Source organism: Carcharhinus amblyrhynchos, chromosome 5, assembly GCF_965287045.1.
Source record: "Carcharhinus amblyrhynchos chromosome 5, sCarAmb.v2.hapA, whole genome shotgun sequence".
Lineage (NCBI taxonomy): Eukaryota > Metazoa > Chordata > Chondrichthyes > Carcharhiniformes > Carcharhinidae > Carcharhinus > Carcharhinus amblyrhynchos.
Window position 1 is genome coordinate 52,320,400 of NC_137328.1, and position 27,940 is coordinate 52,348,339.

At 41.7% G+C, this 27,940-nt stretch overlaps 1 protein-coding gene across 1 annotated transcript in view; it reads right to left on the bottom strand.

Moving 5' to 3' along the window:
- The window catches only part of LOC145343536 (uncharacterized), a 96,688-nt gene that overhangs the window by 19,737 nt on the left and 49,011 nt on the right, over window positions 1-27,940 (bottom strand). The window contains exons 10-12 of the mRNA XM_080189786.1: window positions 20,817-20,902; window positions 11,547-11,634; window positions 9,185-9,233 (exon numbers count right to left, since the gene is read on the bottom strand). Of these exons, the coding sequence (XP_080045912.1) occupies window positions 9,185-9,233; window positions 11,547-11,634; window positions 20,817-20,902 (223 nt within the window). The remainder of the gene's footprint in view (window positions 1-9,184; window positions 9,234-11,546; window positions 11,635-20,816; window positions 20,903-27,940) is intronic.

The following is a 27,940-nucleotide window of genomic DNA, read 5'->3' on the forward strand; positions in this document are numbered from 1 at the left end:
TGGGCATTGCTAACTAGCCAGAATTTTTGCCCATCCCTAATTGCCCTTAAGGTGATCGTAGTGAGATGCCTTTTTGAAGCGCTGCAGTCCATGAGGGGTAGGTGCACGCACAGTGGTGTTAGGAAGGGAGTTCCAGGTTATTGACCCAGTGATCCAAACCAGAATGATGACTGACTTGGAGGGAGTTTCCAGATGGTGATGTGCCCATGATGATGCTACCCTTGTCCTTCTAGAGGGTAGCGGTCTTGGATTTGGAAGGGGCTGCCTAAGGAGCCTTGGTGAGTTCCTGTGGGGCTCCTTGTTGATTTGAACACAAAGGACCAGTAAAAGAACAGCCTTTACAAACCTCCTCAGCATCTTGCATTACAAATTCCTGAAGAAAGATTCCCATTGTAAACATCCTGTTTGCACACAGTGGGAAATATATCCCTTTTATACACAGCAGACTTGTGAATTCAACGTTGTCTGATCACAAGCCCTGACAAAGGGTCAGACTCGAAACATTGGCTAAATTCTTTCTCCACAGATGCTATCAGACCTGCGAAGATTTTCCAGTACCTTCTGTTTTTGGCTCATTCACTACAACTTTGAATAAACTAGCAAAATAGCAGGATTTCAGTGAACTACCCTGAAATTCATCTTGTCCGAAAGTGGCAACTTGAAAACCAAGTATATGCTTCCAATTCCTGCCTGGATTAAAACTCCACGAGGATCGATATTTTCCTTCCTCCAAAATAAAATCCCACTAGGATCAGTTGCTGCCCTGAAGTTAAAGAAGGAAATCCTGTTCTACTGGCGCTGCAGATTTACATCAATTCCTCAGAGACAGACAATCATTGAAACCATTGAAGATGCCTTGTAATACTGTCTAACCGTGGAGAATTGACGTAAATCTGCAATGCGAGTCGGACAAATTTCTTCCCCAAAATCCCATTAAAATTAGACACTCTTTTCCAGTTACAGCGAGTAGATTTGGGCAAAAAAACTGACTTTTGAATTTGGCAAATCAGATTAACAATACACTTACACCCAACAATCTCAATTAAAAGTGGCTATTACAACACAATACAATGTAACTCCTTAAGTACATTTTTTTTTGGTTGTTAAAACGTGAAATTGAAAATGTGAACATCGATTCAATACCCACAGTGAATTAATAACACCTGAAATACACGTTACATCATATTTCAATAGGTATGTAATCATGTATAGGGGGCTATACTCCCAGTGGGCTGCACTGCTCGAGTACTGCAGTGGGCCAGGGCCATTTCACGGGCTTCCTGCTGGGTGTCATGGCCTCCATGAATATCTCAGCATCATCAAATCCATGCCAGAAATGGATGCAGAGCTTATTAGCATATGGAAATTGACACTTCCATGTCATTAGCGGTCTGGGACTGAAGTCTCCGGGCCCACTAGCATCCCCCACCCTCTTCCCGCAACCCCTGTGTGAGAGTGGTTCACTACAGAGGGGTTTACTACCGTCCTCACGAATGGCAATCAGGTGGCCAACCCCACTGAAGGGATCGGAGGCCATTGAGGCCATCCCAGAAGGTTGGGGGGAAGGGGGAAATACCACTTTCCAGGAGGCAAATTGGCACTGCCCACTGAACATTTTGGCATTGCCCATCAGACAGTGCCAAGGGGTGGGGCCAATGGGGGGATGTTGAGAGGCTCCCACTCCCTTGCTGCACTGGGATTGTAGGCAAAGGGGAGGGGAAATGGAGATTGGGGAACAGGAGATTGGGGCTAGCCATACAATTGGTTGGGGGCGGTGGTGGAGAGAAAACAGGTTTGGGGCTGACTGGGGGCCACATTTGAGAGGCCAGGGATAGGGGATGTGGGGCTAGTCAGCAATGCGGGGCCAGTGTGTATGCACAAATCTCCAAGCTGACAGATTGGTGCATGTGCAATGGCCGGCTCAGCGCAATGCTGACAGTCTGTTGGGTGGGATTAGGGCCCACCCATTGATTTTCAGTGTGAATTTTGCCAGAGCAATCTGCAGTGCTCAGAGTGCGGAAGATTCATCCTGAAAACCACGCTAAAAAACTAATGGGATATACTCCCATTTTGCCACAGATTGGGGACTTAGATTGTTTTTGTCAGAATCCTGGCCATAATGTTCAAATATCAGGATCAGTAAGTTTTTTGGAGGGCCAAATCTGGGCAGAAGGTATCTATTATTGTCAATTTTCAGAACTTTTGTTTTAGATATAGTTCAATTAGTGAAAGACAAAAGCTCCCAAGGGCCAAAGCAATTGATGGAATTTGAAGTTAAAATGAATGTGGTTACATGGCTCTAAACTGTAGCTCATCTTGAGTTTTGATGGTCACTCCCAGCACATATGAACAAGGAACAGAAATAGGCCATTCAGTCCCTTAATTTTGCTCTGCAATTCAACAACATCATGGCTGATCTGATAATCTCAAATCTGCCTCCCCCAGTAACCTATCACCTCCTTGCACACCAAGAAAGTATTTACCCCCTGCCTTAAAATATCCAAAAACTCTGCTTCCACCATTTTTTCAGAAAGAGAATTTCAAAGTCATCTTTAAATTATTCATATTACTTGGATACAAGTACGAACCAGTCCAATAAACAATTATGTCATTCAAAGCACTGATACGGCTCATCAGAGCAACAACACGCTTTACCACAGAATGATGGGATGAGCACTGCACATCCAGTTCACAAAAAGAGTGAAATCACAAGAGATGGGACAAAATATAGTGGGAGGATCTTTGCTAATTACTCAAATGCAGATCAAAGAAGTTATAAGTAGATGTCCATGTGAAGATAATGTTTTAGCACACATACATATATATAGCAAAATTCTGTAAAGTGAGACAGAAGGAAATAACTGGAGTTGTAGCTTCACAGGAAGAACAACATGGAGCAATTTTAACTGGGCCTTATTGGCATCAAGGAGCTAATAATGACCTCAAAATGGGGTGGGTAGGTCTTCAACCCCATTAACACTGTCACTATGGCTGTGCGATGGTGGGAGCACCTGCTGGTTTTAAATGGTGTCCTAATATGCCACTCAGGGCCTTATATATAGCTAATTTTTTAATAAGTGCTTGCTGTATCTGAAGATCCACTAGTGGTGTAGGATTTTAGAGAATTTCACCCCAAAAGTCTAAATAGTTGGTACACATGAGGATCTGTATTTCTGCACATCAAATCATAAGATAATGAAAAAGGCATTAGATCGTTTAAATGATGATCGCTATTACAGGCTGGTTTGGAGGATCACCTTATAATGTACGGTGTGCACTTAATTTTATAAGTATGAGGTATCTGGACAATAGGCATCTATAAGTCTTAAGCAATATATTACTGTAAAAAATATAAGCATCCAACCCAATTTATCCAGATAATTTCTCCTATTTTCTATTCATCTTATAAAAGAGAACATTGTAATCCTATAATTGCTTTAACATAATGGTGGAAGGGAAATATTATTTGGCTAGTAGACTTAAGTTTCAAATATTTATTTTAAATTGACTTTAAAATTCCCACATACAGTACCATTGATGAGAATCAAGTTTCTAAGACTAATTTTGCTGAGATCATCAAATGGTGAGTCCTAAAGAAAGTGAACAAAAGGGGAGAAAGGCAAAGAAAAATAAGAGAAAACATTAAGAACAAAGAGCAAAATAAAGAGGAAAAGTGAAGAAGTGCTGCATGTTAAGCATCTCCCTCCTCACTAATGGAAATTACATGATGTAATTATCAACAACCCTGCTTTTCCAACCCCAAGGGAAATTGCATGATTGAACACAATTTAGCAACAACTAGTGAGAATTTGTCATTCTGGTAAACATATAAATTGCTTGCATAATAATCCCAGTGATGTTTTTTCCTTCTGACTCTTGATGCATTAAACTTGGAGATTGCTGGTGGATTCAGGAAACTCTGACTCTGGCCTAATCAGCTTTATCTATTAATCAGCTCATTCAACTGGCATTGAAATAAACATTGATAGTACGATAATAGTTATTGAAACCTTTTACTATAATATTAAGGTAAATTATGAGATTAATTAATTTTATTTTTATTATCAGACTTTTTCTAACACAATATTTCATTACAAACGAACCTTTTTTTTCAGGTTAGATCTTTTCTCTATTCTCCTGACTCTCTGTTCCCACTGCCCATTTTGGAGGTGGGAGTAATTTCCACTAGCTGAAACACAATCTTAAGATCTGCTTTTCCAGTATGAATGAAATGCAGATTCTGAAAATTAATTCCAGATACAATGTGGCCAATTTTTAATTTGCAAAAATCACAGCCAAAGCAAAATGTGTTGCTGTTTGCAACCAAACATGGATGATATTTAAAAACTGTAAACTTCCCCGATCCCAGAACCTCTGGAAACCCCTTTCGTTCACTTTCTTTAAAAAAAAATGGGATGTGGATATCGTTGGCTAGCTCAGCATTTATTGCACATCTCCAATTTGTTTGGAGGTGGTGGTGGCTCGGAGGTGGTCATGTTCCCAAGTATCTGCTGCACTTGACCTTCTAAATGAAAGTGGTCATGGGTTTGGAAGATGCTGTCTAAGGATCTTTGGTGAATTTCTGCAGGGCATCATGTAGATAGTACACCCTGCTGCTGACCATCGGTGGTGGAGGGAGTGGATATGGTGTCAATCAATGGACTGCTTTGTTCTGGATGGTGTTAAGCTTCTTGAGTATTTTTGGAGCTGCACCCATCTAGCCAAGTGGAAGTATTCCAGCACATTCCTGATTTGTGTTTTGTAGATGATGGATAGGCTTTGCAAAGTCAGGAGGTGAGTTACTCGTCACAGTATTCCTAGCCTCTGACATTCTTTTAGCCACTGTGTTATGTGGCAAGTACAGTTGAGTTTCTGGTCAATGGTAACTCCAAAGATGTTGACAGTGGACGATTCAGTGGTGGTAACACCACTGAATGCCAAGGGGTGGTGGTTAGATTGTCTCTGATTGGTGATGATCATTGCCTGGCATTTGTGTGGCACAAATGTTACTAGCCACTTATCAGCCTGAGCCTGGATATTGTCCAGATTTCATTGCATTTGAACATCTTCAGCATCTGAAGAGTCGCAAATAGCACAATAATTGGTAAACATTCCCACTTCTGACCTTATGACGGAAGGAAGGTCATTGATGAAATAGCTGAAGGTGGTTGGGCCTAGGACACTACCCCTACGAGCATCCTAGGAGCCTGAGGTGAACCTCAAAGACCTGGGGATGTCCAAGGTCTGCAAGATGTACCTGTTGTACACACTCCCCTAGAGGCATGAACACATGTGCATGACGTACAGTAGGTGGTCACAGAGTATCTGCACTTTCAAGGAGTGGAACCACTTTCTAATTATAATGGGCATTCTCTGGTTCCATGTGGCCCCACAGGGTGACACGCATTCCATTTATAGCCCCCTGCACATGGGCATCCCAGTGATGGCGGTGTAGTCTGCAGCCGGTCATCCTGATGAGTGTGGCCCGCGTCAAAGTGGATGTTGTTGTCTTCCCAGGCGTACAGGGCATCTGTGACCTCAATGGGAGATGCCACAGAAGCCTAAGCTCAAGCCCTGGAAGGACTCGGATGCATAAAACTGGAGGGCCACCATTAACTTCATGGCCATTGGGAGCAGGTGTTCTCTTGCCTCATGAGATGCCAGGTCCATTGTCTCCCTGCTGAGATGCAGTTTGTGGCAGTATACAGCATCCAGCAGCACATCGAAGAACAATGCGAGTCCTGATGAGGCAGGGTTTCCATCTCCACCGTTCTCTGCCCCCCCAGTTTGAGCCAATGGGCGGCCAGGCCCTGGCCAATCAGTGGCCCCCTGACCTCCTGCTGCAGCCTCAAGCCTGGATTGGCCTTGTTCATCAATCATCACAGCAGCAATATGTGTGATTGCCAACTCTGCTGACTGAAATCCAATATCCAGTTTTGCTCTGGGGGGAGGGGGTCCGGTGGGTGGGTAGGTAAGGAGAGAGAGAAAGACAGTTCATAAGGTTTCCCACTCTCCCAGTAACCCGTGTCCCCATGAGTCTGGATGCTGCCAACCTGACACCATATGCCACCTCAAAGGGCTGTCGAACATTACCATATCATCGTCACCGTAGCCATGGACAGTGCCCATGCCCCCTCATAGTCACCAATGGCCTCGCACATGGCTGTATCATCCCTTACCTGATGCAGCATGATGCATTCTGCACTCCCAGTGCAGTTGCGTGGTCTCTGGTGTGCATTGTGAGCCTGCCCCTCTAGATTGCCAGCCCCCAAGGTACAGACACCCAACAAGACAGGCTATTGGTGGCAGCGTATTGCAGACTGGGCCCCATACCCCTGTGCCCATATAGGGAATAAGGGTGGCTGTGCAGGGGTCACCATTAGGAACGCTTGAAGTATAGGCCCGCATACACCCACCTGTCCATCTGGTGTTCTGTCTGCCACAAATGGCATGCAGTTCAGGCCGACAATGGAGAAACACCCTAATGACTTTCATATGACAAGTGAGCATTGTAGGGAGCACTGCAGAGTTCATGCAGTGTGAGGAGCCATGTTAAAAACTGCGAAGCTCCCTTGATTGGGGCGGCTGCTGCCAGACCTGGTGCTTGTTACTGTTAGTGGGGCCGGGGATGGAATGTCTGCAATAAACTACTGAGTCTATCCAGTGCACAGATGACAGGGTAACCAGTGCAACATTAGTGGGTTGGGACTCAACCGCATATGCAACCCCTCAGGAATCATTCAGTGGCCAGGGGGAATGTGTGCAACATGAGCCCCAAGCCAGTGCAAACCTCCTACCTGTGGGCCCCTGGACATGCCGATTCTTCCCAATCCCCAGCACCCATGCAGACCTCCTCCCCCTATATCCCACCCCGCACCATGGCAGCAGCTGACCCCCCCTCTGCATCCTGAGAGTTGATGTTCAGTGGTACACACCTCCTAGCTCTCCTTTGCTACTGCTACACCTAAGCCACACATTTGAAGGCCTGTACTAACTTAAGCTGGTATGACATCACACCAGAGAGGTGAGAAGCCTCCAGGAGGGGGAATGATTGCATGCCAAGCTCGCTACTGATGCTGAAATTCAGTCAATCTCATGCTAACTAATAAGGTGCACTCACTTTTTGGGTGTGATGCAATTCATGCCACTTGAAAGGGAGCAGGAAGATTGCAAATCATCTGGCACCAGGCATGAATCAGAATTTTAGTTTCACTCGCTATCTTTCCAGTTCACCGCAATTTGCATGATGATGTGGTAAAATTTTACCTGTGGTCTCTAACTGTTCAACATGTGCTATCCATAGACAAGACTGCAAGAAACCCTTGATGAACTATCTCAGCCATTGGAGAATGGATTTGTTCATCATCAAGGATAAAATTTCTCACATTGTTATTGACTGTTATTCCCAACAGTTTTAGATCAACCAACAATTGCCCTTCCTTGATAGTAGCTATAGCTGTACATATTTTCGCCACACATACCATTTCAGAGGTGGTGATTTTGGACAATGACCTGCAATTCGCTAATAACTGCTTCAAACATTTCATTGAATCATATGATTTTGCACATGTTACCAGCGCACCTAGATACACATCAGCCAATGGAGAGCTCCATATGGTCAAGGCCCTGTTAAAGAAAACCAATGACATATACGTGGCTTTGCTTAATTACTGATCCACACCTTTAAATAACACTCTGACTCCTTTGAAGCTCCTGATAGGTAGAAGGTTTTGTACTCAGCTCCCAAGTCTCCCATATATTCTTAAACCAGGTAAATCGGAAACCAACTCACTATTGTGCAAATCAGACTGTCGCTTTTGACTGTTACTATAAGGTGCAGGAACTACCAGCATTCCATTCCAGGGGAATCTGTTCGTATTAATGGCCATGATTGACCTGGCTGAGATTTAAGTTCTTTGGGTGATCTTTGCTCTTACTTAGTCAACAGTGACCAGAATGTCCTCAGATACAACAGATCAGCATTGGTGTCTACCAGCAAGCAACCTTTTGAGGCCTGGATTGATTGTCCAAATGAAAGGGAAATTTCCCCCCACCATTTCAGTGGGCTGTTTAACATTCCCCTTTGCAGTGTGCCTGTGTTTCCACTTTTCCTCTGAAAGAATCAAGGATGTATTAGATAACCTGGTCAAGCCTCTACCACACTTTGCCGCTTTGACTTAGAGGATCTGAAGGTAGTTTTCTTGAAAGGATGTAGAAGTAGGATAGGAATGCAAGTAGTTTATGGGCAAAATAAGAGGTATAAAGGGTTAATAACAGTGATGCTAATTGCTAAGTACATTATCATTTGACATCACTGATATCAGGCCACAAATAACTGAAGCTTGAATAAAGAATATTCAAATAGAGCTGTTTGTGTAAATTGTCAATAAATGGTCACTAGTTTGCAACAACATGATTTCTAGCTCTCTTCTACTGAAGACACCCAGATTCTGGTTGGGATACAAGATTTTGGATAGATAGCTCCCATGACTGACCTTGCCACAGGCTCCCAAAATTCAAATGACTGAGATACAAGGCAGGCTTAAACTACATTATTTTAAATAATGTTAAATTTCCACCCAGTTCTCTTCAATCCAGAGAAAGTTTATTTGTTCCACGGACCGATTCTAATCAGTGCATATGTCAATAAAACTGCTACATCAAATTAAAAGCAGCACAGCAAGCAGTTTATGCATTTGTTAAACAACTCCAGCTGGTCTACGTCTCATGCAGCAGGTCCCAGATCATTCTTCTTGTAGCTTTCAGTAAGCGGATACACCTGCATGCACTGATTAGAATCAAGCCCCCTGTAATGAGCCTATCTCCAAACTTCTGCAATGGTTTCCTCTCAAGATTCTGTCATTTCAGAATTACTTCAAACTGAATATACCCCAAAGCAAATTGTCTAGATAGAGAACTCGTTTCTAAAATTGGCCTAATTGACAGGCAATCATCAAAAGGGGCAATGTCTATTTAATCACTCTTTTCAGAAAAGGAATTTCAGAACTTAAAATTAATAGCTTTTACAATGAAAGGTTGAGTGCGTTACAATTACTTATAATGAGATAATTGGCCTACAGTGGTGATTAAAGTAGAAGGTGAATTCAATAGACATTTATAAATTTTTATTCTTAAATTGAGAGATCAACAAGCGATTAATATAAATGTAATGAAAAACACTAACCTATTACTGACTTCATTGATTCCAAATTCTGAGAAAATCTCTTTCATTACTGAAGTGAAAAAGAAGCAATATTGTAATTTTTTTTACAAATTAATTCTTTATAAAAGTAAAATAGGCTGGGGTGGATTAAAGCAAGAATGATTGTAAGTGTATTATGAGATTTAATTCATTGTATAGGGGAAACAACATAAGTGCATAAATTACCTTAGAGAAGCAACACACTAACACGAAACAGTGGGTAGGATTTTATAGCCTCACTCAAACGAGACAAGAAATTCTCGCCAAGGTCAACGCACATTTCCATTGCCTGCCCATCACCCACTCCGAATCCATGACGGATGAGGCAGTAGAATTCCGCAATTAACTCCGTTTCTCTCTTCACAGATGCTGCCAGACCTGCTGAATCTTTCCAGCATTTTCTGTTTTATTTATTGTAATTTATTTACACAGTGTTCCAAGTGTCAAATACATTCCACTTGGCGACACTCCAAACATTATTTTCCCTGTCTGAATGTTCATTTTGGAACTTCAACGTTAAAGTCTGTTGCATACTTATTGATAATTTTCCTGCAGGCTCAACATGTGATTTACTATACCACTAGAACACAGTAATAATGCTGCCAGCTTACAAGACACAGGATTATACTGAAGAATAAAGAATTGTACAGTGAGTAAAGTTCTCTGCTTCCAGCAAATATTTGGAAGATTTCATAGAATAATTATACGACAGAAGGATGCCAGATGGCCCAGTGTGTCCTTGCCAGGTCTCTGTGAGAACTCCTCAGATAGTCTCAACCACCTACCATTTCCATATCGTCCTTAAAATATTTTCTCTTCATATAATTATGGGAACATAATTATAGGAGCAGGTGTAGGATATTTGAGAAAATCATGGCTGATCTGATTGTGATTTCAATTCAACTTTCTTATCTGCACCCCATAAACCTTGATTCCTTTTGTCTCTGCCTATCAGAAATCTATCCAACTCAGACTTGAATAAATAAGACCCAATCTCCACAGTTTGCTGGAAAAGAGAATTCCATAGACTAATGACCCTCAGAGAAAAAAATTCTTTTCATCTCTATCTTAAAGACACCCATTAAATTTAAACTGTATCCTCTGGATCTAATCTCCCTCACAAGAGGAATCATCCTCCCAGTTTCCACACTATCAAGTCTCCTCAGAATTTTGTATGCTTCAATAAGATCACCTCTCCTTCTTCTAAACTCCGATATATATTGGCCCAATCCATTCAACCTCTCACACAAGATGAACTCTTCACCCCAGGAATGAGTCACATGAACCTTCTCTGAACTGCTTCAAACACAATTCTCTCACTTTACAAAAAAGGAGATCAAAATATTGCACTTTTCCAGAGATGCATTACATATATTTCTCCTCTCTTGATATCACTGACTGCAATAGAGGTACAGTACATCCCTGTTTTGTTACCAAATGGCCATTGCTCATACGTGAGCACCATGTTATTTGACTATGATGGCCATCACAGTTGAACCCAATTCTGTTCTCACCATGCATCCATAGAGAAGCAATTCCAGAAAGATTTGTTAGATAGCAACCATAAACATAGAAACTTGGTCAATCCTTAGCCCTTGCTGACCAAACCATGTGGCACCAATTGTTACATATCTATTTGGAGGCTAGATGATTCCTCAAAAAACAAAGATGTCTAACATTGGGGAATTGTATGACAGAGTGTCCAAAATGTGGGTATCCACTCAACCAATGGACGAGTTTTTTTTTTACTGATTTTCTGATACATACCGAAACCCAGCTTATTAGTTTTTAAATGAAGTGACAGAGAAATCCAGAGAGGAATTTCTGAGTTCCCAATAATGGATCATGTACCCTCTCTCCATAGTAACAGGATTAGGTTTGCAAGAACCTAGCCCCAAAACTGTGACCTTCCTCTTGTTGTGAAATCTCGCCCCTCAGGGGCTCAAATCAGCAAATGCCTGATTTACAGCGCTTCCAATTTTCCAGGCTTCAATCAGGAACCCCATAAAACAGACAGACTGGCCTCCATCCCATTACTATGATCTTTGATCCTTTTGAGCAAGTCTCTGAGCTGGGAGCAAGGAGAATTGTACCACTAATTAAATTAATGTGCCTTTCCACTTAGCATGTGATTTGATTTATTTTATTTATCATGGCATATAAAATGTAAGTTTAGAAAATTAACCCCCACAGGGAACTATGCCCACCAATTGTGCATATGAGGAATTTGAATGCAGGTCTCACCCTTGAATTACTCGTGAGCAAAGCTCTGTGCTGGGAGCATAATTTTGTAATTCTGTCCCATAACATTTTTATGAGCACTTACTGGAACCATGAAACTTACTTGGTTGCCTGTCAGATGGATTTATTAACTTCATTGCCTTTATGTCATTAAATTCCTGCTCCTCATTGACTCCACCGAAAATGTAAAGCTGAAAGAAAGAGCATTTTTTCTCATTCATTTCTATATTTAACATAATGATGGCATTCAAAGGCAATACATTTAATCCTAAATAAAAGCAGAAAATGCTGAGGCTGAACACAAAACCTCTTTCTTTTCAGATATTGTTTGACTTTTGTTTTATTCATTGACCAAAACATTTTTAGAATTTTGAATAGAAGATAAATTAAGCAGTAAATTGTTACTACCAAGCAATTTGCTCCCAATCTTATCGCACAGTCCCTGTCACATGCTAGACAGAAATTTCTTACAAATAAAATGTAAGATGATGCTTATGCCATAAGAACATAAGAACATAAGAAATAGGAGCAGGAGTAGGCCATCTAGCCCTTCGAGCCTGCCCCGCCATTCAACAAGATCATGGCTGATCTGAAGTGGCTCAGTTCCACTTTCCCGCTTTCTCCCCATAACCCTTAATCCCCTTGCCTACCAAAAACCTATCTACCCGCGTCTTAAATATATTTAGCGAGGTAGCCTCCACCACTTCAATGGGCAGAGAATTCCAGAGATTCACCACCCTTTGAGTGAAGAAGTTCCTCCTCAACTCTGTTCTAAACTGCCCCCCCCTTATCTTGAGGCCGTGCCCTCTAGTCCTGCTGTCCTTTCTGAGCAGGAAGAACCTCTTCACCTCTATCCTATCCATCCCTTTCATCATCTTATATGTCTCAATGAGATCTCCCCTCATCCTTCTAAACTCTAACAAGTACAAGCCCAGTCTATTCAGCCTCTCCTCATAGCTCAACCCCCTCAACTCCAGTATCAGCCTAGTGAACCTCCTCTGCACTCCCTCCAAGGCCAAAATATCCTTGCGCAAGTGCGGCGACCAAAACTGCACACAGTACTCCAGCTGCGGCCTCACCAGTGCCCTGTACAGTTGCAGCAAGACCTCCCTACTTTTATATTCAATCCCCCTCACTAAGAAGGCCAGCATCCCATTTGCCATGTTCTTATGTTCTTATTATGAATGATTTCAGCATCTAGAGTGCTAAGTGTACTGTTAACTGGTCAAACACATCAGTCGGGAGCCAATACCATGAGTTGCTAGCACCATTTAAAGCTAGCTTGCACTGCTTAAAGCTAGCCAGTACTCTTTAAAGGGAAGGGCACCATGGCTGGGCAGGTGTTCGCAGTCATGTAGGAAGGGACCTTATTGGTGAAACACTGAAGAATGTTACAACATGGGAAAGAGTGGATTCCAAGGTTTTTGAACTCTGAATCAAAAGCTTTGGTGAAGGAGATAGAAAAGAGATATGTCCTGTAATTTAAATCTGAGATTGTTAAAATTTTGTTAAGAAACAGCATTAAAAGATATGGAACTAAGGGGGAGATATGGAGTTAGGGTGCAGATCAGCAATAATCTAATTGAATTGTGGAACAGTGTTGAGGGGCTGAATGCACCCCCATCCCCCTTTGTTCCTAGGTCCTATGTTCCATATGTTCAGAAGGCATGGGAATTGATAGCCATGGAGGCAATTCCAATTATCATGCCTGAGGACATGGATGTACTCAAACAAGTGGTTCAATGTCCTCAAAAAGTTCAATGTACTGCAAAAAGTTCAATGTACTTAAACAAGTGGTCATATCCTACCAACAATTAACCTCAGAAATGACATCGTCATCACTCATCATGAACAATCCCTATTAGTAAGGACTCATTCCTATACTCCATGACATTCTCACATACTTTGTCCTTCCACAAGGCTTGCATTCACATCTCGTTACCTATGCACACTGTCAGCTATTACAGCCTAATCCTCATCCCAGTTCTCCTCTGATTTAACAACCGTGGATGGTGTAACCAGGCACCTCTTACTTTCATAAGAACATAAGAACATAAGAAATAGGAGCAGGAGTAGGCCATCTAGCCCTTCGAGCCTGCCCCGCCATTCAATAAGATCATGGCTGATCTGTTGTGGCTCAGTTCCACTTTCCCGCCCTCTCCCCATAACCCTTAATCCCCTCTCTTATCAAGAACCCATCAATCCGCTTCTTAAAAATATTTAGCGAGGCAGCCTCCACCACTTCAACGGGCAGAGAATTCCAGAGATTCACCACCCTTTGAGTGAAGAAGTTCCTCCTCAACTCCGTTCTAAACCGCCTCCCCTTTATCTTGAGGCTGTGCCCCCTAGTCCTACTGTCTTTTTTGAGCGGGAAGAGTCTCTCCACCTCTATCCTATCCATCCCATTCATCATCTTATACGTCTCAATGAGATCTCCCCTCATTCTTCTAAACTCTAACGAGTACAAGCCTAGTTTATTCAGCCTCTCCTCATAGCTCAATCCCCTCAACTCCGGTATCAGCCTAGTAAACCTCCTCTGCACTCCCTCCAGGGCCAAAATATTTCCCCTCACTGCATCACACTTCTGCCTCTCTTCTTTCCCGATATATCCAAGAACTGTATCCTGGCCAGGCAATGGATGAACAGCAAGAGCACAATGATAATGAAGATATGCCATCACTCGATATGACATTCACAGCTACCAGATCTCAAACTGGAATATGGAATTTAAAAGATAGCATAAAAGCAGGAACTAAGCATGATGACACAGTGAGCACATGTGGCCTGCACCCAGAGCAGGGGGCAAGGAGGACTTGTTTGCCCAAGAATTTTATTACAGGGGATTCAGGTGAGTATTTCGAAGGGCAACTGGCAGAAGAAATCTGTTGGGTATGCACAATTAAGTGCTTAGTGCATTGGGAAGCCTGTCAAAAAGTCAGAGTTTAATGTCAATAAACATGGAGGAGTCAGGCACCAACTTGGCACTAGGTTTTACACAGAACAATCCTTTCAGGGTACAAGTGATAGCCAACTTTGTACACTTCTGGACCCATGATGCAGAATCTCATGCTGAGGTCGCAGTAGCCATGCAATATCTGAGTGCTACAATGAAAAGCATGCTGATGTGCAAGGTCAGCTTGCTGCCATGCAGACTCAGACCACTACCAGCTTGGCTGCGGATGATAGTTTGAAAAGGGCTTTTAGGGCATCAAACAAGGTCACGAAGTTATCCTCTATCAGGTTATTAGAACCGTTGAATGCCGGTTGTAGGGAATGGCAGTGGCTCCTTGGAGCAAGAACTGCTGTGCTCTCCTAGAATCTCTACAGTGCAGAAGGAGGCCATTTGGTCAATCAAGCCTGCATCAACAACAACTCCACTCAGGCCCCGTCTCCATAACCCTACGTATTTACCTGCTAATTCCCCTGACATTAAGGGTCTTTTAGCATGGCCAATCAACATAACCTGCAATTCTTTGGGGTATGGGAAGAAACCGGAGCACCAGGAAGAAACCCACGCAGACACAGGGAGAATGTGCAAACTCCACACCCGAGGCTGGAATTGAACCTGGGTCCCTGATGCTGTGAAGCAGTAGTGCTAACCACTGTTCCATTGTGTTGCCCAGTGTCATTCCTAGAAGATAGCATTTGTTCTCTTACCCCGCCATTCTGTCATGCAATGTCCTTGCTGCTGCCTGTCATCCAATCAGATTGCTGCCACTCATGCCAAGATGCTACTGTTCATGGCAGGGCCTTCTCGTCCCACAGCTGCTCAAATTTGTCCCCTAAGATCATCCGCTGTTGTTTCTATTGCGGGTTTCCACTAGTCACTCATGCCATAGCCATGGAAGTAGTACAGCATAGCAACAGGATGGCTGGCACAGGCACATGGAAGAATGTACAACCAGAAGAGAAAATGCTGGAAAATCTTAGCAGGCCTGGCAGCATCTGTAAGAAGTGAAAAGCGCCGACGTTTTGAGTCCAGATCACCATTTGTCAAAGCTAAAAGGCATAGAAAGTGAGAAATATTTATACTGGAGAGTGAGGGAATGAAAGATGAGTCATAGCCATAGACACCAGGGAAAAAGACTGCTAATAGCTGTCCAGAGAGAGAATAAAGGGTAGAATAGCCAAACGGCAAAGAAGCTGTAAACTGTGACAGATGAAAGTGTTGGGGGAGGGGAGCAGGGGAAAAGATGGGACACAGGTAGAATGTAAAGGGAAGGCGGGGGGACAAAAATGTAAGGTATAAAGTAGGGGGAAAGAGGAGGGGAGAAAAATGAAGAAAGACAATAAAGAATTGAAACGTAGAGAACAGTAAAAATTAAATAAAATAGAAAGAAAACAAAGGGGGCGAAGGTGGGGGGTAGAGCAAATCATCTGAAGTTGTTGAATTCGATGTTGAGACTGGAAGGCTGTAAAGTGCCAAGCTGGAAGATGAGATTCTGTTCCTCCAGTTTGCATTGAGCTTCACTGGAACATTGCAGCAAACCAAGGGCAGACATGTGCGTATGGGAGCAGGATCATGTGTTAAAATGGCAAGCAACCAGAAGATCAGGGTTCTAATTGCGCATAGACTAAGGTGCTCAGCAAAGCGATCACCCAGTCTACGCTTGGTCTCGTTTTTAAGTTTTTTACACAGAAGGTAGTAATTGTATGGAATTCACTGTCCTAGTTGATGGTGGAAGCAGAGACCCTAAACTCTTTTTAAAAAATACCTGGGTCTGCACCTCAAGTACTGTAAGCTACAAGTCTATGGGCCTGGTACAGGAAGGTGGGATCAGAAACCGTTTAGGTGTCCTCAAACTAACATGAACAAGATGGGCTGGATGACCTCCTTCTGTCTGTAACTTTTCTATCGTTCTATCCTGTACAGCTCTGCATGGTCTGAGTTCATTCTCTATGTCATGCTTTATCTCAAGGGGATTACTTACAAGTGCATTCACCTGGGAGCAACTGACTTGTGCAGAAGCCTTTTTAGTAATTTAGCACCTGTCTCTTGAAATTTGAAACAACTACAAAAAGCACCAAATGCTTGTAGAGATGGAGCCTGAAAAAATCAAGCAGCAACTAGCTTGTAAGTAGCTGATGTTATCTTTAAATAGAACTGCTGTGGGTTTCTTCCTGCTGCTGAATATAAGTTCTATTGTACGGTATTAATTGGGATGTTACATAGAGCACTGAGCTCCATAATGGCACTGTTGGAGTCAATCAGAATTTCACATTTATAATGCCTACACAGCACCCTCACTAATATGACAGCAGGCACAATTCACGCCCACAGCCTCTAAGTGCCATGCCTTTCTGAAGCCCTACAGGAACGCATAATGCCCAAAGAAGGACACAGACAACTCAATTTCTCACCCTATATACACAGCAGACTCTGCTAACCCTGTAAAGCATAAGCATTTGGAAATAGAACTTTCCACAGTGAGATGGATAGTTAACTGTCCAGATTTCATCCAGACTTGTAAGAGAAAGAGCCTGGAAGCTACTTTAAAATAAAACAAGAGTAAATTAAGGAGATTTCTGAAAGCAGTGTAGTTGTTGAATGAAAAGTCTAAGGCAGCACACAAATAGCAATTAACCACAAAAGCATGGACAACCATATCAATTTCACTTCTTCTGAAATTGATAAAATCATATATTATTCAGAAGCTTGTTAAGATCTCAGTCAAGACCTGTAGTTTTTTTTAAAGAAATATATCCAAAATCAAGGAAGTTTGGCTAAATAATTTAGCCTCACTATTTTCAGGGCCTTGAACCTCATTCAAATTCCTGTACACCAAACACATGAATTATCCTCCCTTCCAATTAAATCCACCTTATCATGTCTAACCTTGTAAGCCAAATTTTTAGTTACCATGCAATCTGGGACAATCCAGGATGTTCCTCTGCAAAAATCTGTTTCTCTCACCTCAATCGGCTCTCGGGGATGTTAAAGCCAGCAAACCTGTCAACTCAATAACCAAAAGAGAAAATGCTGAAAAATCTCAGCAGGTCTGGCAGTATCTGTAAGGAGAGAAAAGAGCTGACGTTTCAAGTCCAGATGACACTTTGACAAAGCCCTAGCTTTGACAGATGCTGCCAGACTGGCTGAGATTTTCCAACATTTTCTCTTTTGGTTTCAGATTCCAGCATCTGCAGTAATTTACTTTTTTCTGCCAACTCAATATCCAGCATGAAATTCATTCCTTCAATAGTTAAACCAGAATCAGTTTCCATAGTACTAACTCCATTTACTAAGTCACTTTGTAAATTAACTTTTTACAAGGGAGTACATTCATAAATTCCATGAATACACCCCATCAATATTTTTGACAAATCAGATCTTCAGCCACCATCAATGACTGAACTGCCATCTCTCAAAATATTAATCTGGTTACTCGCTTTGTTGAAAGAGTAAGGAAATAGAGATAAAACATTAGAGACAAAACCTCCATAACATATAGTAAACTGACTAACTTCATCAATATCCATGGAAGAATCACCTTGACTATGCTGAACTATGTCCACCATTCTCATTGTTTTTGAGTGAACACTTTGCAATTGTACCATTGCTACTATTTTGTCATCTGCTTTGTTTATGTTAAAGTATTTTCCAAAGACTCCTTAGGTATTCCTATTACTACTACTGACTTAATATTTAGCTTCCAATAATTCACTTTAATGTGTCCCATCTTGCGCAATAAAAATATAATGGTTCCTCTACATAACTTTTATCCTCTATAGTATCATTTTTATTGATCATTTCAGCTTTTACTTTGTCCCTCAAGCCAGAATCTTTTCCATTCCAAAATTTTTTATTCCTATAGTTTCCCAATGAGTTTACAAATGGAGATCTACTGCCCCATAGCTTCCTAGGCATAGGGCAGTTTCTTCAGCCTACACTCTCCTTCTGCAAGATTGCTGGTGGGGGCTCAGGACAAAACCCAAAATGAAGAACCTCGCCAGCAAGATCGCGATCTCTAATTTCTGCTGCTCCTCACCAGCAATGTAATCAGGTTCATGCCCAAAATGGGCAAGAATTTAATTTGCATTCATTTCAACAAATCTTAATCCATTTAAAGACCCCCTCACCAGATCTTTTTCCCCTCTCGCTAGATTTTCATACAGTGAGGTTTACAACAGGTTCACCCAGATGTGAACTGGTCATCGGGATCCCACCAGAAGTACAAAGGTTACTGTAGCCCCCAGGGTAGAGGAACATGGCCAGGTAGAGCCCTGGCACTGGTTGGCACTATCAAGTTGACTGTGCTAAATCTGGCAATGCCAACCTGTGCTGTGGGCAGTGCGAGGGGTGGGCCCTAGAAAGAGTTTCAAGTATAGGAGGGACTCCTATGTGGATATGGTGTGGGGAGGAGGGGGACAACAGTCATTGTGGTCATCAGGGGTGCCGGCAATGATTGGCAGGGGGAGAGGTGGTGGGGGGGGCCTATTTGGTTCCCAGCTCTAAGGGTGCCCACCTCACCAGAGTGGCAGCACAAACTACGCCCACTTTTTTTGGCAGTCAAAGTGACAAGAGTTGGAGAGAAAACTAGCCAGTAGTGTACAAGATTTCCACATCGGTTTTCTCATCAGAACTGACACTCTGCCAAATTCTCATAAGATTCCACCCAAAATGTACCCATCTGTCAGAATTATAGCTCCTCTTATGTTAGAAATCTTATGGGCTTCCAGGTGTGATCTATCATCTATCTATAATATAATATCTTTTAGGTGGTGTTTTTAAATTCCTCCATTACTATTATTTCCCTCACATTTTCAAAAGACTTCTCTAACTTAATCAACCAAAACCACTGGGTCAAACAACATTGCTTTACTCCTAGCAATTTCTACAAATGGTTGATGCCGTTTCTTTCTCAGAGTCCAAAATTTGAATTGATATGCTTCTGGGGCAGGTTCATAGACATTAAATACTGTAGCTATTAGGGTTTCATAATCATAAGACTTTTCATCTAGAAGATTTAAATAAGCAGTCAATGCTTTTCCTACAAACATATTTTTCAGAAGAATGGTCCACTTCTCTTTTGACCAAGCTAGTTTTGTAGCAATGTTCTTAGAGAATACAAAGTGTCTTTCAACATCTTCTTCTCTGAATTTAGACACAAGGCATGAATTCCTTGCTAAATCAAAGTCCAGAGATGAATTCAAATCATTGTCCAATCTGTCTCTGATTAAATTTCAAACTTTTGCATTTCTCTCGACATCACACTAATAAATAAACTTAATGTTGTTGGTGTACTTCCGCCCACATGCATTGTAGCATTTTAAGAACACAACTTACCACTATTTTCTCAATGACAATTAGGGATGGCTAAAAAATGCTCACCATATCAGAGATACCAACATGTCATGAATAAATTTTTAAAAAACATAAGCTAGGCAATTGCTCATTGTGACTTTCCGATTTTCCCTTTTTTTCTCTTTTTTTTACCTTAGTGGTGTCCTGCACTCTTGGCCTTGGGGGATGTATCTTTCATCTCAATTAAAAATTGACAGGGTAGATTTTTATTTACTGTCTAATTGTAAACTTGATATTGCAGATTGGCCACTCATTATTGATATTGCCAAGATTTCATTTCTGACCTGTAATGCTAGTTCAGGCCCTGGATGAAACGTTGACTATCTAGCCAAAAGAAGACATAATACGGTACTGACTTTCCAAACAAGACATTAGTAGGTTTAAGCCCTAAAGTTGCAACACATCCCACTATTCAGTTATGCTTCATAAAGATGGGATAAGTGAAATAGAAACATGAAGTATAGGAAACGCATCATGCTGCAACAGGCTCTCTGAAAGAGCTATCAATTAGGCCTACTCCCTCAATCTTTCCCCGTAACCCTACAAATTTATTCTTCTTACGTATACATCCAATTCCCTTTTGAAAGTTATTGTGATCTTACTTTCACCACCCTTTTAGGTGATGAATTCCAGATCATAACACCTCATTATGTGACATTCTCTTCATTTCCCCCTGGAACTTTTGTCAATTATTTTAAATCTGTGTCCGCTGTTTACCAACCCTTCTGCCTAAGGAAGCAACTCTCTATGTAAAACTGTGTTGTACCAAAACCTATTCTAAACTTTCAATACTTTTTTTATAGTCCTAACCTTGTCTGCCCATAAGAGATTAATCCTTAACAAACAAAACAAAGTCATACATCTTTTTAGGCAAGTTTTCTGTTGTATGATTTTGGGGCAAAACTGATAATGCCCATGTTAACTATTACAAGCCAGCTGATTGGAATGTGGCATCCAATGGAGATAGTTCTCCGGTTTTAATTGCATTATTAAAGGTCAGGCAGCACTTTGAAGGCAGAAATGGGAAAAACTGAAAGCGGAGTGTTCAAGATGTTTGGCTACTGTACTTACATGGCTATGAAGAACAAATGCTGCATGGTTATGCCTACGTGCAGGGGAAATTCCAACATATAAAGGCATCTTCCACTTCATTTTTGCTGTAATATAAATGGTGTTAATATGAGACTCACTGCACCTCTTAACCTGTACCAGAAAAGCTAACTCTAAAGTCCATTGCAAAATATGATCTTTATGTTTATAGTACAGGCATATTTGATTATTTATCTTTGTTATATTCTTCTTCACTATTTTGGTTTGGTTTATTTTCTACATACAAATGAATAGATCATCATCAAAATTGAAAAGATCATAGCCCTAATAGACCCTAATAGACCTGAAATTTTGTTAGGTTCTACTGACATTGACAGGAGGTAGTTGGAATCCCCCGGGAGGAGAGACAGAAGGGGGGTGGGGGAAAGGGTGAGGTGGGAGAGGAGATGTAATTACAAGGAGATCAAAACTGGGAATTAAATATTCAGGGGTATGCGACTTTTCATAAGAACAAGCAGAAAGGAAAGGGTAGTGAGTAGCTTTGTTATAACATAATGGAATAAGTACAAGAGCAAGAAATGATCTTGGACCAGAAGATGTAGAATCAATATGGGTGGAGGTAAGAAATAACAAGTGGAAGAAGACACAGGTAGAAATAATCTGTAGAGAACTTAACAGCAGCTATAATGTAGGTTGGAGAATAAATAAGAAGAAAATAAGGGCATGTAAAAATAGCAGTACTTTAATCATGGGTGACTTTAACCTTCATGTAGCTTGGGAAAATTAAATTAGCAGAAGTGGCCATGAGAAAGAGTTCATAGGTGTATTTGTGTTAGTTTCCGAGAGCGATATGTTGTGGATCCAACCAGGAATCATGCTGTTTTGGATTTGGTTATGTGTAATGAAGCAGGTTTAATAAAATATGTCAGAATAAAAGATCCCCTTGAAAACAGTGACCATAACATAACGGAATTTAGCTTGAGAGTGAGAAACTTGGGTCAGAAACAACCGTGTTGCACTTAAATACAGATAATTATGTGGGAATGAGGGCAGAGTTAGTTGGAGTGGACTGGGAAAGGAGTTCAGCAAGAAAGACAGTTGATCAGCAGTGGCATACATTTTGAAAATAGTTCATGATTCATAACAAAGAAATATCTCAGTGAGGAAGAAGGATTCTAGGAAGGGGATAAATCAACCATGGTTAAGCATGGAAGTTAAGGATAGTATTAAACTGAAAGAAAAAGGCATACAGGCCATATTCTTACTACCTTGTCCTGCCCAACTTTTGGCAAGGTGGTAAGATCGGTAGGAGGCAAAAAATGAGAAACGCACCCAGTTCCTCACCTCCCCCAATCTTACCAGCCCTGTTTTGCCAGCATAATTGGCTTTAAAAAGGGCCCAAAGTCAATTTAAATATTAACAACATGCTTAGCCAATGGAAACTAGATGCAATGGCCTTGCCAGGAGAGATCAAAGGCCATTGAAGCACCCCCTGAGGCCAGGGCTGGGCAGTGTCCATGGGGCACCCTGGCACTTCCCACCAGAAACCATAACAGTGCCAGGGCAGTGTCAAGGGAGTGGGGACAGAGGGGCAGCAGACACTGTGGAATAGAGCTATGACAGGGAGAGGGAAGGGAGGGGAATTCTGCCGGGATGGGAAGGAAGGGAGGAAGCTTCTGCAGAAGACGTGGCGATCGGGGTGGGAAGGAGGGAACTCTTCAGATGGGGGTGATCAGCTGGGGGCAGCAATCAGGTAGTGGCGATGTCCATGGGGCTGGTTGATGGATTAGACTGGCATAGGAGGTGATCAGCATGAGGGTCCTGATGTCCGCGCAGCAGGTGGTGGGGGGTGATGATGGAGATTGGAGCATCTGTGCAATGACACCACTAGAGCTCAGCAGCCAGCTACCCCAGCGAACTCATGCTCCACCTTTTCAAGAATCATAAAATTCTGTAAAAATCCCAGAGCATTGGAAGACTGCCAAATGTAACACCTTTATTCAAAAAACGAGGGAAGCAAATAACAAGTTACTATAAGCCAGTTAGCTTAACTTCTGTCACTGGGGAAGCGTTAATGTTCATTATAAAGGATGTAAAAACAGAGCATTTAGAAATACATAATATAATCAAGCAGAGTCAGCATGGCTTCACAAAGGGTAAATCATGCCTCACAAATTTATTAGAATTCTTTTAAGTGGTAATGCACAGGATAGATAAAGGGGAACCAGTAGATGTAATCATTTGGATTTCCAAGAAATGTTCAATAAGATACCACACAAAAAGCTACTTAATTAGATAAGAGTCCATGGTGTTAGGGGTAGTATATTAACATGGATAGAGGATTGGTTAAACTAATAGAAGACAGAGTAAGAGATACATTTTCAAGGTTGCAACCTGTAATTATTGGAGTGCCATAGGGATCTGTAGTGGGGCCACCATTATTTACAACATATATTAATGACTTGGATGAGGGAAGTGAATGCAGTATTGCCAAGATGGCAGTTGATACAAAAATAGGTGAGTGGGTAAGTGGTGAGGATATAGGGATATAGCCAGATTAGGTGACTGGGCAAAAGTTTGGCACATGGAATATAATGTAGGACAATGTGAAGTTATACATTTTGGAAGATATAAAGGAGATTAATATTATTTAAATGGAGAAAGACTGCAGGAAACTGCATCACAGAAGAATTGGGGGGGGCGGTCCTCGTGTATAAATCATAAAAAGCTAGCATGCAAGTTCAGCAGGTAATTGGGAAGGCAAATGGTATGTTGGTCTTGATTTCAAAGTGAATGAAATGTAAAAATGTCTTTCTAAAACTATGTTAGATCACATCTGGCATATTGAGAACAGTTTTAGTCCCCTCATTTAAGGAAAATTATACTGGAATTAGAGGCAGTCCAGAAAAGGTTCGGTAGGTTTATCCTGGGTTTGGAAGATTTTTTTGAGGAGAGGTTGAGTAGGTTGGATCTGTACTCATTGGAGTTTAGAAGAATGAGAGACAATCCTATTGAGACACAGAGGACTCTCAGGGGTTTGACAGGGTGGGTGTTGAAAGATTGTTTCCCCTTGTGGGAGAATCTAGGAACAGAGGGCATAATCTCAGAATAAAAAGTTACCAATTTTAAGACAGAGATGAGGAGGAATTTCTTTTCTCAGAGGATAGTGAATCTGTGGAATTCTTTACCGCAGAGAGCTGTGGATGTTGGGTTGTTAAATATGTTCAAGGCTGAGATAGACAGATTTTTAATCAGTAATGGAATCTAGGGTTATGGGAATAAACAGAAAAATGGCGATGAGGAATACATCAGAAAACCCATGATCTCAATATATGGCGGGGCAGACTCAATGGGCTGAATGACCTATTTCTGTTCCTATGTCTTATGAACTTATTCTATGCTCACACTGTTATGTATAGTTACTATTTTTAAAGCTAAACAAGAAGGTCAAACACAACTAACATATTTTTAAAAATTCATTCATAGGCTCAGGGCATTGCTGGCTGGAGCAGCACTTATTGCCCATTCCTGAGGGTCTTTAAGAGTCAACCACATTGTTGTGGATCTGGAGTAACATGTCGGCCGGACCAGGTAAGGAAAATCAATTTCCTTCTCTAAAGGATGGGTTTTTACAACAAACATTTCAGGGTCTTCATTTGCCTTTTAATGATTTCAAATTTCACCATCTGCCATGGTGGGATTCAAACACAGTCCCCCAAAGCAATACCCTGTGTCTCCGGATTAATAGTCCAGCAACAGTACCACTATGCCACTGCCTCCCCACTAAAATTTTGTGACACTAAAATGTTATTTTTGTTAGCAAAATACAAAGTTTAGATGAAAATGTAACTTTTTTTATATTTCTATTTATTATTTTAATTAATTGAAAGCTCTATAGTTTAATTACATAGTTGGTGTAAAGAATCAAGGCCCACAACGAATAATGCAATGCTGTATCCTCAATATCCTCAATTATTCTGGAAGGACTCTGATACTTTATACTTCATAAGCAGAGGTTTTTGGCTGCATACTTGTAAATCCAGATGTAAACTATTGTATTTGTTTTTTGTGTTTTGCATCTCTGCAATATTTCAATCAGACTTTTTCCATTATCAGCCAGAATCATGTCAGCAACTGCATAGTCCTGCCACAAGATGGAGCTTCAGATGCAATGAAGTGCAGATCCCACTGTACCTACTTCATAATACACTCCAAAGAAAACTTATTTTGTCCTAAATTCCCACTGACAAATACAAATTTACCAATATTTTTACTGTTTATTTATGAGAAATATCTAGTCAAATTTTTTTAAATGATCTTATTACATTGTTAACTGCTAATTGAAAAGTTCTGAAACCAGATTGAAATGCCACCATAGTCCACTTGTTCGTGGCCTGTTTATTTGTTTTGTTCTGTGAATGGTTGAATTGAGGTGGAGAGAGTTCACACAAGAACACAAGAAATAGAAGCAGGAGTAGGTCACCAGGCCCTTCAAGCCTACCCTGCCATTCAATAAGACCATGGCTGACCTATGATGGCTTCAACTCCTTTTCTGTGGCATTTCCCCATAGCCCTCTATTCCTCGATCTATCAGATAGCCCCATTGTCCATTTGAATCTGATGCTAAGTCAGGGAATCTTCGAGCATCCGACAGCAGTAATGCTATCAAGCAAGGTAAGCAGCTAATCACATTAAGCATTCTCACGGACATTAAACCAGGAAGTAAAAGCCACCAAATACCTTCACATTTCATTCAAATTCTACCAATAATGAAATAAATGATTGAGACGAGCACACAGGATTAAGTTAAAAGCTAAAATTTCATGGTCAAGCTTTCAAAAACTAATATTTCAAAAAAGTGTTTTATCACAATGAAGAAATTAGACATTCAACAAATATTAGACCTTCAAAAGTATTCTTTCAGTGCACCCTAAAAACCCAGTTGTACCTCATTCAACAAGGTGCAACATTTTCACGGGTTTTGCCCAGGAAGACTAAAAGCATAACAGTGAAAGTTCTTGTTAATTCAATGATTTCTGAATGACCGCATTCTGGACAGACCTCATCAGTACACCCTTTGGAGGCGTGTCGAATCACTGATCAACTTCAGGATTTTTGTATTTTTTGGCAAATAATGTGAACTCCAGAAGTTGCTATCAGTTTCAGAGGCGTAATCCCAACAAATCTGGTGATTTTGTCACATTTATTACCACAAAATTCTTGTCAATGTTTATGAAGTCATTGCACATTAAAATTACTCTCTATCGAACAAAAGTGTCACAACATCAGGTTAGCAGCTTGGTTAGTCCTGATGCTAACTGAAATTGAGAACAGTGATAAAGGGCCCTGAATACCAATTGTCATGTTGATGGGGTTGGCCTCATTGTTAATGATTGGGTTACCACATTGAGGGGATAGATTGTGTTGAACAAGTCTCAATAACATGCTCAGGCTTCCTTTTCTTTCTCTAATTTCAAATGGAGATCAAACTTCATGGGCTGGATTTTCATAATAGACTTGGGAATTGCAAGTCTGGCCATTTCCCAATGTCACATTACCAAGTTCTTATGCAAATGCTGTTTTCATGATTCAGAATCAGGCGTGGGTCGGTGACATTTATCTCCATCCCTTGCACCTTTGCCAATGAGTGTATGGATTGAGCGTGGAAGAAGGTGTATCCCATCCTGGGCCCAAAAGAGGTGCTGTTATGACACCATAATGGGTTCTCTACAGATATAGAGAACAGTGAAAGGGGAGGCTGGCATTTGACATGTTGGCACTTATTATCATTGCTCATTTGACTGATGGCTGAAACATTGTAGCTGGCAGAGTTGGCCCATTATGAGCACTCTGTTAATGACCTCTCAAACCATTGCAGGGGTCATAGCTGTACTCATCTGATGCCTCTGAATTCTGAACTCTGAGCACTCTGCTATACCAGCATTTTAGTGCTTTCAGCTGCAAGTGCCTACATTTCAACAAATTAACACGCAACAATGTGCAACACAGCTCTGCAAGTGCTCACAGCAGCCCAGCCCAACTCAGATGCAGCACCTTTCATTCAGACTTCAAACCGTCTGCCCTTCAACTCACCTCTACCTGCAGACTCAGCAATGGAGACAACTCACTGAGAGCTCTGTGTTTAGACCCACCCCTACCTCATGCCAAAGCATGTATGCCCTTAAGGATCTCTGGTCCTTTACAAGATTCCCACGTAGCGGTAATGCCTGCCACTTTTCCGCTGATTCCACAATGCTGAGGCCACCAAGTCTGTGCATGGAAAAAGCATCACTGATATGTCAGAAAGCTGAATGGCACCCCCTTACTAGCATTCCACCCTGCAAAACTAATGACGCAACACAGACATGGACGACACACATATTGACCCATGTGCAACTTCTCCTAGGTCAGGATCGGTGAAGCACCAGCTAGGAGATCAAGGACATACCAACACCAAGATTCTCAGATCACGATTTGGACATCCTGGTCAACGAATTGCATGTTAAGAGGGATGCCCTCTTACCACCGGGCTACAAACTTCCTCACTGTTACAAACCATTGGAGGAGACATCCATGTCTATACAGCTCAGATCTGTCTCATCTCCCTTCTTCTTTTGTTTTTTCAGGGGAAGAGGATGCATGGTGCCCAAGAGGTAATCCAAACAAGGGGTAAGACCCCACTGCTGCAAGATTGTAAATCTGCATGGACATCTCGTCCATCAGTTGACCGAGTGCCAACAACCAAACATGTGGGTGATGGTGAATTCCCACTTCCAGGTGCACCAAGCCATGGAAATGTTATTCTCAGCAATGCTATGGTGATAATTGTCTTGGAGAATGATCCTAAGGCAGCTTTTTGAGTTGAAGAATGGAAGGATGTCATTGAAGGAAGCCAGGGACGTTCAGACTGACAGCAGCCGAGCATGGGAAGCTGAACTGAAACAGGCTGAGTGTGGGATGCTGAGACTGAGAGCAGGCTGAGTGGGGAAAGCTGAGACTGACAGTGGGCTGATGGGGAACGCTGAGACTGAGAGCAGGCTGAGGGGGGAAGCTGAGACTGAGAGCAGGCTGAGGGGGGAAGCTGAGACTGAGAGCAGGCTGAGGGGGGAAGCTGAGACTGAGAGCAGGCGAGTGTGAGACGCTGA